This window comes from Hemiscyllium ocellatum, chromosome 49, assembly GCF_020745735.1.
Source record: "Hemiscyllium ocellatum isolate sHemOce1 chromosome 49, sHemOce1.pat.X.cur, whole genome shotgun sequence".
NCBI lineage: Eukaryota > Metazoa > Chordata > Chondrichthyes > Orectolobiformes > Hemiscylliidae > Hemiscyllium > Hemiscyllium ocellatum.
Window position 1 is genome coordinate 7,656,246 of NC_083449.1, and position 12,030 is coordinate 7,668,275.

A 12,030-nucleotide genomic window follows, 5' to 3' on the forward strand; every position below is an offset into this window, starting at 1 on the left:
TCAATATATTTTCTACAAGGATGGTGAGGAAATTTACTGGGAATACTCCAACTACAGCAGGACTGTACACACAATCATCAACATCAGCAAAAGTCAAGATGGCAATTAGCGCCCTGCTGTTTCTAACCAGCAGGCAATGTCTCTCCTGAACAGCAAATTCCTCACTGTTTCACTGATCTGAGAGTGTCTAAGCAACTCTATACAAATCCACATTATTGGAGCAATGTGATAGCACTCGGGGAAGCATGCAGAGGGAGATTTACCAGGGTGTTGCCTTGGGGGCTGGAGAGTTTCAGTGATGGAGAGAGATTGGACAGACTGGGGTTGTTTTCCTTAGAGCAGAGGAGACGGAGAGTCTGGTGACATGATTGAGATGTATAAAATGATGAGTAGTGCAGATAGGATAGACAGGGAGAAACTTTTTCCTCCTTGGTGGAGAGAAGGGCAGAGATTGAAGGTAAGGGCCAGGAGGTTTCAAGGAGGACGTGATGGAAAACATTTTCATCCAGAGGGTGGTGGGTAATCTGGAACCCACTGTCTGGAAGGGTGGGAAAGGCAGAAATCCTCATCACATTGAAGGAGGACATGGATGTCCACTTGTGATGCCAAGACTAGAATCAGATTAAGTGGTCCTTGACATTTCCCTTGTATTTTCCTGAAGAAATAGGGGCATGGTTAAGGTGAATATCAATGGTCTTTTCCGAAGGGGGGGGGTCCAAAACTAGAGGGCATTGGTTTAAGGTGTGAGGGGAAAGGTTGAAAAGTGACCTGAGGGGTAAGGTTTTCACAGGTGATGGTGCATATTTGGAATGAGTTGCCAGAGTAAGTGCTGAAATTGGGTACATTAACAACCTCTAAAAGAGATTTGGAAAAATAGCTGGGGTTCTTTCTGGGGAAGGTGGGACCTCTATAAACAGGATAGTCTACACCTGAACCTGAGGGGCACCAGTATCCTTGGGGAGAGGTTTGTTAGTGTTCTTTGGGGGGGTTTAAACTAACTCTGCAGGGGCATGGGAACCTAGACTGTAGCTTTAGGTGCAGGACCTTGAGTGTAGGGAGGTTAGGAACATGGCATCAATCTCGAAGGAGGGTGCCTGTAAACAGTAAAGTGGATTTTATACAAAATAGGATAGGTGAACTTGCAGCATTGGATTTCGATGTTGTGGCTATTACGGAGACATGGGTAGAACAGAGACAGGATTTGCTGTTGCAGGTTCCAGGGTTTAAATGTTTTAGTAGGGTCAGAGGTGGGGGTAAAAGAGGGGGAGTTGTGGCATTGCTTGTCAAGAATAGTATTACAGCGGTGGAAAGGACGATGCATGAAGACTTGCCATCTGAGGTAGTTTGGGCTGAGGTTAGAAATAGGAAAGGTAAGGTCACCCTGTTAGGAGTTTTCTACAGGCCTCCTAATAGTCCTAGAGACGTAGAAGAAAGGATTGCGAGAATGATTCAGGAGAAGAGTGAAAGTAATAGGGTGGTTGTTATAGGGGACTTTAACTTCCCAGATATTGACTGGGAAAGCTATAGCTCGAGCACGTTAGATGGGTCGGTGTTTGTCCAATGTGTGCAGGAGGGTTTCCTGACACAATATGTAGACAGGCCAACAAGAGGTGAGGCCATACTGGATTTGGTTCTGGGTAACGAACCAGGCCAGGTGTTAGAATTGGAGGTAGGTGAGCATTTTGGGGGCAGTGACCACAACTTGGTGACTTTTACTCTAGTGATGGAGAGGGATAAGTGTGCACTGCAGGGCAAGAGTTATAGCTGGGGGCAGGGAAATTATGATGCAGTGAGGCAAGACTTAGGATGCGTGGCTTGGAAAAGTAGACTTCAAGGGAAGGGTGCTATCGATATGTGGAGCTTGTTGAAGGAGCAACTATTGAGTGTCCTTGATAAGTATGTACCTGTCAGGCAGGGAGGAAAGGGTCATGTGAGGGAGCAGTGGTTTAATCAGGAATTGGAATCCCTTGTTAAAGGGAAGAGGGCGGTCTATGTAAAGATGAGGCGTGAAGGTTCAATTGGGGCGATTGAGAGTTATAAGGTAGCCAGGAAGGATCTAAAGAGAGAGCTAAGAGCAGCAATGAGGGGACATGTATAGTCCTTGGTTGGTAGGATTAGGGAAAATCCAAAGCCTTTCTGTAGGTATGTCAAGAATAAAAGAATGACTAGGATAGGAATAGGTCCAGTCAAGGATAGTAATGGGAAGTTGCATGTGGAAGCTGAAGAAATTGGGGAGACACTGAATGAATACTTTTCGTCAGTATTCACTCAGGAACAGGACATTGTGAATATTGAGTCACAATTAATTAGAATGGATGGCTTTGAGGTATGTAGGGAAGAGGTGTTGGAAATTCTGGAAAGGGTGAAAATAGATAAGTCCCCTGGGCCTGATGGCATTTATCCTAGGATTCTCTGGGAAGCAAGGGAGGAGATTGCAGAACCATTGGCCTTGATTTTTATGTCCTCGTTGTCTACAGGAATAGTGCCAGAAGATTGGAGGATAGCAAATGTTCCCTTGTTCAAGAAGGGGAGTAGGGATAACCCTAGTAACTATAGGCCGGTGAGTCTCACTTCTGTTGTGGGCAAAGTCTTAGAGAGAATTGTAAGGGATAGGATTTATGAACATCTGGATAGGAATAATGTGATCAAGGATCGTCAGCATGTTTTTGTGAAGGGCAGGTCATGCCTCACAAAACTTATTGAATTCTTTGAGAAGGTGACTAAGGAGGTGGACGAGGGTAAAGCAGTAGATGTGATGTACGTGGATTTTAGTAAGGCATTTGATAAGGTTCCCCATGGTAGGCTACTGCAAAAAATATGGAGGTATGGCATTGAGGGTGAGTTGGAGGTTTGGATTAGGAATTGACTGGATGGAAGAAGACAGAGGGTAGTAGTTGATGGTAAAGATTCATCTTGGAGTGCAGTTAGTTGCGGTGTTCCGCAATGATCTGTTTTGGGACCATTGCTGTTCGTCATTTTTATAAATGACCTGGAGGAAGGACTAGAAGGTTGGGTGAGCAAGTTTGCGGATGATACGAAAGTCGGTGGAGTTGTTGACAGTGAGGAAGGATGTGGCTGGTTACAGCGGGATATAGATAAGCTGCAGAGCTGGCCAGAAAGGTGGCAAATGGAGTTCAATGTAGGTAAGTGTGAAGTGATTCGCTTTGGTAAGAGTAACAAGAAGATGGGGTGCTGGGCTAATGGTCGGATACTTGGTAGTATGGATGAGCAGAAGGATCTTGGTGTCCATGTACACAGATCTCTGAAAGTTGCCACCCAGGTAAATAGTGCTGTGAAGAAGGCATATGGCGTACTGGCTTTTATTGGTAGAGGAATTGAGTTCGGGAGTCCTGTGGTCATGTTGCAGTTATATAAGACTCTGGTGCGGCCACATCTGAAATATTGTGTGCAGTTTTGGTTGCCATACTATAGGAAGGATGTGGAGGCACTGGAACGGGTGCAGAGGAGGTTTACCAGAATGTTGCCTGGTATGGTAGGAAGATCGTATGAGGAAAGGCTGAGGCAATTGGGGCTGTTTTCATTGGAGAAAAGAAGGTTTAGGGGTGACTTGATAGAGGTGTACAAGATGATTAAGGGTCTAGATAGGGTTGATAATGAGAACCTTTTTCCACGTATGGAGTCAGCTATGACGAGGGGGCATAGCTTTAAATTAAGGGGAGGTAGGTATAGGACAAATGTTAGGGGTAGATTCTTTACTCAGCAAGTTGTGAGTTCATGGAATGCCCTGCCAGTATTAGTGGTGGACTCTCCCTCTTTATGGGCATTTAAACAGGCGTATGAAAGATAGTGGGCTAGTGTAGGTTAGGTGGGCTTGGATTGGCGCAACATCGAGGGCCAAAGGGCCTGTACTGCGCTGTAGTTTTCTATGTTCTATACATGGATAGGAAAGGTTTAGACGGATTTGGGCTAAATGCAAACAAATGGGACTCTTTCATTTGTGAGACCTGGTCAGCATGAATGCGCTGGGCCGATGGACTTATTTCCATGCTGTATCACCCTGTGACTGTGAAAATGGTATTAGAGAATGGAGAGTTGGTTGCTTGTGACCGACATGGATTCAGCTGGCTGAAGGTCCTGCTTCTGTGCTGTAGACCTCTGACTCAACAATTCCTTGTTAAGCAATCCATCAGAGATTGGTAAAAGCTTAGACAATACGAGCTGAGGAGGCTGATGGTAACGCCAAAGATGTTCATAGTAGGGTTGGTTGGGGACAGTGATGGTAACCCCCAGGATGTTGATAGTGGGGTGGGATTGGGGAGTGACAATAACCCTCAGGATGTTGATAATGAGGTGGGGACAGTGACAGAAACATTCAGAATGTTGATAGCAGGTGTGTCGACAGTGACGATAACCCTCAGGATATTGATAGTACAGTGGGGATGGGAACATTGACAGTAACCCCCTGGATGTAGAAAGTGGGGATTGGGACAGTGATGTTAACCCACAGGATGTTGATAGTGCAGGAGGGTGGGTACAGTGACGGTAACCCCCAGGAAGTTGATGGTGCAAGAGGGTGGGGATAGTGACAGTAACCTACAGGATTACTGTGCAAGGGGTGGATACAGTAATGGCAACACCTTTGAACTTCAAGAGGCAATGGCTGGATGATGTACCATTTGGCCATCCATAGTTAACACAAATCTTTCGAAGTGTAGATTTTACAATACAGGGAGACTTTACAATGATGTGAAATTTCGCTTGTTTTATTTCTCCTTTCTATCAATTATCCTGTCATTGAAGATAACATCCATGAAAAAAGAGACAATTTCAGCATCTGATCTTTTATTTCCTCTTTGTCTTGTTTTGTTCCAGTTCCTGTTGCTGGGGCTTTCCTCACCCCCAGAGTCAATAATACTGAGGTTCTGATTGGGAGTCGTTCCGCTCTAGAGTGTGTATTGAGCCAAGGTACTGGACCCTACTTTCAACAGAAAGCCTTAAACAATGCCAGCGGGAATGACAACTCTAGCTCAGACAGGACAGAGATGGTTATTGAATCCTCCCAGTCCCAGGACCAAGGCCAACACCAGTGCATCATGATCAACAAGGGTCCCAGTGGAATGATATTTCATGTGACCAATAATTCCATCGACTTCACGGTGCCAGGTAATCCATTCTTCATCCACAATCTGTGCTCGTTATTCACTGGGGTCCGGCATGAACACTTTTTAAAAGAAAATGCTTCAGAAACTCAGCAGGTCTGGCAACATCTGTGGAGAGAGACAGACTTAATGTTACAGGTTATAAACACAAAGTGCTGGAAAAACTCAGCAGGTCTGGCAGCAGCTGTGTGGAGAGAGAGAGAGAGAGAGAAACATTCTTTCTCAGATAAAGGAGATCTTCATAGCGAGAGGATTCAAGTCCAGGAGCAGTGGTGGCTTGCTACAATTGGACAGGGTGAGACCACACCCTGGTGGAGATTTGTGTGCAGTTTGGGGTCTCCTTATCTGTTGGACAATATTGTTCCCAAGGAGGGAGTACGGCAAAGATTGCCCAGAGTCTTTCCTGGCAGGACTGACGGATGGAGAGGGACTAGATTGGTTATGATATTCACTGGAGTTTAGAACAATTATAGGGGAATGTCATAAAAATCTATAAATTTGAACATGGACGAGACAGAGTAAACACAGGGAGGGTGTTCCCAGTGACTGGGCAGAGAGCCCAGAACCAGTGGGTCACTATCGAAAGGAGACGGGGCAGCATTGAAATGGGGAGAAATGTCTTTACCCAGAGAGTGGGGAGCCTGTGGAATTCTCTGCCACAGAAAGCAGTCAGGGCCAGAACACTGAATGTTGTTCAAGAACGATTTGGAACCCAATTCTTAGGGGCTAAAGGCACAGCGCAGGGAGACACAGGACCAAGTTGGGTGATCAGCCATGAATTGGGCGGAGTGGACTGGAGGGTCCAAAAGGCCACCTCACGATGATATTTTCAATATTTCTCTGTGAATGGCCCAGTTGCTGCTGACAGGTTTTGGACAATAGGAAGTTTTGCCTCAATATATGTAGGCCTTGAAAACGAGGGACAATAGTTTTCAATTAACAATTTAGAGAATGTGGATGGAGCATGATCTTTTGAGTTTAGCATCGAATAGTCTGGCTTGGATTGGTGGGATTTTGTTATTGAGAGAGGCTGCACAGAAACAGTGATGTCACTGCGATGATGAGGATTTGGAATGATGTTCACAGACACAAAGATTTCCCTCCAAATGGACAGGTGTTGGCAGGGGGTCAGGGCAACAGGGAACAGGAAACACTGGGGTTGGTGTTTGCTGAAGGGAGATGTTATTGACAGGAAATCCCTCTCTGAATCCAACACAGGAACACAGCGTTGAAATGGCAGCACTCATTGTCCCAATGTTTCTGATCCATTCTCTTGTAACATTGTTTCCAATTAAACTCCAGACCAGGAAACAAGGTGGGTGAGACACTCTAGCAGGTAATGCTGATGATCGTTCTCCAGTCGGGACTCGACGTGGGTTTCAAATTAATGTTGCTCACAGTGGGTGTATGAGGGTGTGTATGAGACAGCATGAGTGCTAGTGAGTGAGAGTATGAAGGTGTGCATGTGTGTAAGAGAGAGAGACACACACGTTCTTATTGGCACACACACATACACACTCACTTACTTCTGCATTGCACCTCGTAGACAACACTTGAGAAGCCAAACACCATCCAGAGGCAACACAGCCCATGCTTGATTGGCACTGCATCCATCAACATCCACTCCCACCACCACTGGTGCTCAGTGGCAGCAGTGTGTACCATCTATGAGATGCACTGCAGAAATTCAAAAATCCTCAGGCAATACCTTCCAAACCCACAACCACTTCCATCTCGAAGGGCAAGGACAGCAAATACATGAGAATACCACCTTCTGCAAGTTTCCCCCGAGCCACTCATCATCCCAACTTGGAAATATATCAGCTGTTCATTTAATGTTGCTGGGTCAACATCCTGAATTCCCTCCTCTAATGGTATCGTGGGTCTACGTACAGCACAAGGACTGCAGTGGTTCAAGAAGGCAGCTCACTACCTCCTTCTCAAGGGGCCAATAAGGGATGGATAATAAATTCTCAGCCCAGCCAGTGATTTCCACAACCCACAAGCGAACTTAAAAACAAATAATAAAACACTACATGGGAATGTGCTTTGTGAAGATGTGGGCAGGCTGAACAAGTGGCAGACTAAATTACTTGGGGAGATATACAAAGTAATGCGTTCAGAGGAGTGGTCAGCACAGATATAAACTAAAGATTAAAATTGGAATAATTGTTTCTTGCGAATCAGTCCGATTTATTTGCAAGCAGGTGAAACTGAATATTTACAGTAAAACTTTCCCATGTTCTTTCTCTCTTATTTTCTCCAGCTGATTCTTCCAACAGTTCCCGGCAGCACAGGTAAGTTAGTGAGGTGGTTAGCAGCTTTGAACAGCATTCAAACACTGTCCAAATGGTCTAAAAATCACTCTGGAGTGCAAACACAGCAATTTTACATTTGTTAGACAAATAGGAACAAATGAACCGTTGTGTCTGACTCGTTTGCAAATTTAAAGCACAACAGTTCAAATTGAGGACACTCTCAATTTCCATTAGACACTGAACTGAGCTTTGGTCAGTCCCATCAGTGGTGAGGTTATTCATTGTAGTCAGAAGAATTGAATGCGAGAGAAAGTTCAGATTGTGTCAGTACAAAGGGATCAGGATGTCCTTGTGCATGAATCTCAAAGTAGTGTACAGCCACAGTGGGTCATAAGGAAGGCATTATTGCTAAAGAAATGGAGTATGAAATAAGGGAATTGTGACTGCAACTGGACAAGGTATTGGGATTTCCATGTCCAAACTACTGCATACAGGTTTGGTCCCCTTACTTGAGGAGGGATGTAGTTAAATTGGAGGGGGTTCAGAGGAGATTCGCTGAATTGATTGCCAAGATGAAAACTTAATCTTGTACAATTTTGATCTCTTGAGGACAGATGCAGTTACACTGGAGGCAGTTCTGAAGAGATTCACTCAATTGTTTTCAGAAATGAAGACAGTCTTAGATGAAAGATTGAGCAATTTCTCTGGAGTTTGGAAGAGAGGTGAACTAACTGAGGATTATAAGATGCTAAAGTGGGGATTGACAAAGGAGATGGAGATGGATGTTTGCTCATTTGGGAGAACCCAGAAAGAGAGGGTATTGTTTCAGGATAAGGGGCTGGGATATCCTGGGATTTGTCATGACTGTGTGGTGACAAAGTCACCAGTTGCAACAGGAGAGATCAAATAGTATAGATAAGAAAGTTGAAGTGAACTTAGCAGAGACCCTGTTGGATCTGATGGTTGAGACAAATCGGGAACAGATAGATGACAAAGCAGACAGCTTTAGCTCAGATAAATTAACTGAGTTACAGCAGAAAGATGAAAATTTAAAGCAATTGTATCAAAAGGCATACAAAGAAAATAAATCCGAATATATCCCTGCATGTTATTTCTTTAAAAATAATGTCTTCATGAGGAACTGGAGACTATACATATTCAGGCTAATGAGAAATGGGCAGAAGTTTATCAAGTTGTAATGCCTGTGGGTTACAGAAAGGAGGTGTTGTGAGTAGCGCATCAGCTACCACTAGCAGGTCATTTAGGAGTGAGGAAAACTTAGATTTTTGCAGAGATTGTTTGGAATTCACATTATTGAATTATCATCTCTGTATGTATCAACTATTCAGTAAAGGAGTAAGTCTGTATTTCTCAGTCAGAGACAAACTCCATGTAAATGTGCTTCATCCGAGCTGGAGGATTTGAGCTAGAGGGAGAGGCTGAATGGCTGGAGCTGTTTTCTCTGGAGAGGGACCTTTTATGGAGGTTCATAAAATCATGAGGGGCATGGATAAGTAGTAGAGATCTGGATGGGTGTATAAATAGGAATGGTTTAGAGGGATATGGGCCAAGTGCTGGCAAGTGGGACTGGATTAGGTTAGGATGAGTTGAAACAAAAGGTCTGTTTTGATGCTGTACACCTCTATAATTCGATGACTTTTTGCTCACCAGCAGGATAGGAGTTACTAGTTTCCTTCCATCTCTCTACTTAGCAGCTACCTCATAGAAGATTGTTGAAACTATGTAACAGTATGATCTATTTGTTTATCTTCATTGTAACTTTGAAAATGCTCTTATTAAATTAAGAATTTAATGCTCTTCCTATTTTGGATGAGGATGACGATCTATCTTATAACTGGTGTATCTGCTGTTTGCTCGAGGCATCTGGTTACACTTCGCCTTGAACTGAGGAAGTATTATAGTGTCTTAGTCCTTCACGTATTTGAAGGAAGACAGAGAGACGCCACTATAAATCAGCATGAGGTGATTCTGGCAGTATTGAACTGATCAACGTCACATTCGTTGCACATTCATTAGGATGTGTTTTTTTTCTTTAAACCCAGCAAATTAAACAGAACCATGGATCTGATTGCATTATTTCACTGAGCTGCTCCTTGTCTGGGGATTGTGTTTGTTTTTCATATAATTCTGTATCAATTGAGTGAGATCTAGAAACTGAGCAATGGGACGACTCGCCACCCGGATACTAACACAGTTCAATATCCAACTCCCAAGTCACTACCTGTTGGAGGGAGGAAAAACGGCGTTATATCTAATGTTTTTACCAAGACCTCAGTGTATGTCATGGTGGGCGGCACGGTGGCACAGTGGTTAGCATTGCTGCCTCACAGCGCCTGTAGACCCGGGTTCAATTCCCGACTCAGGCGACTGACTGTGTGGAGTTTGCACGTTCTCCCCGTGTCTGCGTGGGTTTCCTCCGGGTGCTCCGGTTTCCTCCCACAGTCCAAAAGATGTAAATGTAGGGGTATGGGTGGGTTGCGCTTCGGCGGGTCGGTGTGGACTTGTTGGGCCGAAGGGCCTGTTTCCACACTGTAAGTCTAATCTAAAACCGGAGTATCACAGTCCTACAGTCGGTCTCCGATTCCGCTATTGACTGCACAATTTCAACAAACAGCGGGAAACAGAATGAAATTTCAGTAATGTTCAGAGAATTGTAAACCACAAAAATATCCCAGAGCAGTGTCTTCACGCTCTGCCTCCCTCAGCAGCCCCATATACAGCCCGAGGAAGGCCTCTTCCGAAGAAGCCTGCTCACTCCAACCAGCTTCTGCTCCGCTCGGCCTCTTACAAACAGCCCCCGGTTCTCCCTGAACTCACCCCGAATCAATCCCGGTCTCGGAGCCCCCTCTGTGTCCCAGGCTCCCATCCCGATGTGCTGCTGGAAGGAGCCTGCTGTTCCCTCGCTTCCCTGGGCGCTGATCTCTCCATTGCGGTCTGTTTCAAACAAACCTCTTGCACTCACTGAGTAAATGCTCCTCAATGGCAGCGCTGGGGGAGGGCCTCACGTATGTGCTCCTCAGCTTTTGGGGAGAAAAGGTTTAGTTCCAGATACAGTTGGGGCTGGAGTGAGCTGGATGATCACAGACTCTGTTCCCTGCTCTATCTGTCACTTAGTTTCCTCTCCGGACCCACCTCTCACTCTCTGTCAGCTCCTTCTCAGACAGATCGGGCCGGCCTGTATATAAAAAAAACGACTCAGCTCGGCTCTCATTCGGCAGCGATTGGATTGAAGAAACGTGATGTCTGGCAGAGGCAAAGGCCTGGGAAAAGGCGGAGCGAAGCGGCACCGCAAAGTGCTCCGTGATAACATCCAGGGTATCACGAAACCAGCCATCCGGCGCCTGGCTCGCCGTGGCGGGGTCAAGCGCATCTCGGGCTTGATCTACGAGGAGACCCGCGGGGTGCTGAAGGTTTTCCTGGAGAATGTGATCCGGGATGCGGTCACCTACACTGAGCACGCCAAGCGCAAGACGGTCACCGCCATGGATGTGGTGTACGCTCTGAAACGCCAGGGCCGCACTCTCTATGGATTCGGCGGCTGAGGATAAAGCGACCCTTTTCCAGCGAACCCAAAGGCTCTTTTCAGAGCCACCCAAACCCTCTGATAGAGAGCGGAGACCTGAGGACGGGGAAAACGCACGACGAGGGGATTGCTACTGTCGTCGGTTATTTCGCGTTTATCGCAACTTTTACAATTACTTCTCTTCCGAAAATGTACTAATACCGTGTTCTGCGGTATGGCAGAGAACATTCGGAGTGGTCGGTTCACGTTGTTGCTGTTTACCGTGGCGAATGATTTTAACATTGCAAGCATTCCTCTAGTGCAGATAAGAGGCTATTCGGCCAATCGAGACTCTACTGTTGAGCAACCTGGTTATTCCATGTAAAGAATCGCATCGTAACTTGTAATTGTAAGATGTAGCAGCTGTATTAGGCCATTCTGCCCATCCAGCTTGTTCTGCCATTCGATCATGGCTGATTTTTCTCAAACATATTCTTGTGCCTGCTCCCCGTAACCTTCGATCCTCTTTCTCGTGAATACCTGTCCATGTCAGTAATGATGTCAATGTGTTCTTGGCTGTCCGTGCCGTGAATAATAATTTGTTTTTATTGATTGTGGAACCCAGACATTGTTACATATTACAGTATTTATATTTCCCAGTAATAATCTGGTTGAAATAAAAATGTCATAAATGAAATAAAGTGTGGTTCTGTAATTTTGTCGATGTACACTGTTTTAGCTTTTAAGATGTTTCAATCGGCGGGCTTTCGATTGATTCACGGCGGATACAAGGTCGCTTGCTTATCCAGAGAGAGCAGGAAGTGATAGGGGACATTAGTACTGTATTTCTATCGAAAGTTAGTTAAAACCAAAAACGGAAGGCAGCGGCAGTGAATTTGCAACTAATGAGATCTTAATTCAGGGACTGCGGAAATATAGCAATTAGAAGAGTGATTTTCACATCAAATTTTGGTATTGGGTTGGATATTTCTGGAAAATCCCCATCTCCTCATTGACTCCCTTTGCGTTAACATGGCTTGAGGTAAGGTGGAAGCAGGAGAGAAAAGGGGGAAAAAAATGGCGCCAAGAGACCAAAGGGTTATTTTCTAATTTGAAAATGCCCGCCATC

At 45.2% G+C, this 12,030-nt stretch overlaps 1 protein-coding gene across 1 annotated transcript; it reads left to right on the plus strand.

Annotated features, from left to right (window-relative positions):
• Nucleotides 1-5: 5 nt before the first annotated feature.
• On the plus strand, nucleotides 6-10,941 carry LOC132837218 (histone H4-like). Its single transcript, XM_060856939.1, has 4 exons — nucleotides 6-23; nucleotides 4,834-5,124; nucleotides 7,387-7,417; nucleotides 10,560-10,941. Exon 4 carries the CDS (start codon nucleotides 10,639-10,641, stop codon nucleotides 10,939-10,941), a length of 303 nt encoding a protein of 100 aa, XP_060712922.1. The 5' UTR covers nucleotides 6-23; nucleotides 4,834-5,124; nucleotides 7,387-7,417; nucleotides 10,560-10,638.
• The last annotated feature ends 1,089 nt before the right edge of the window (nucleotides 10,942-12,030 follow it).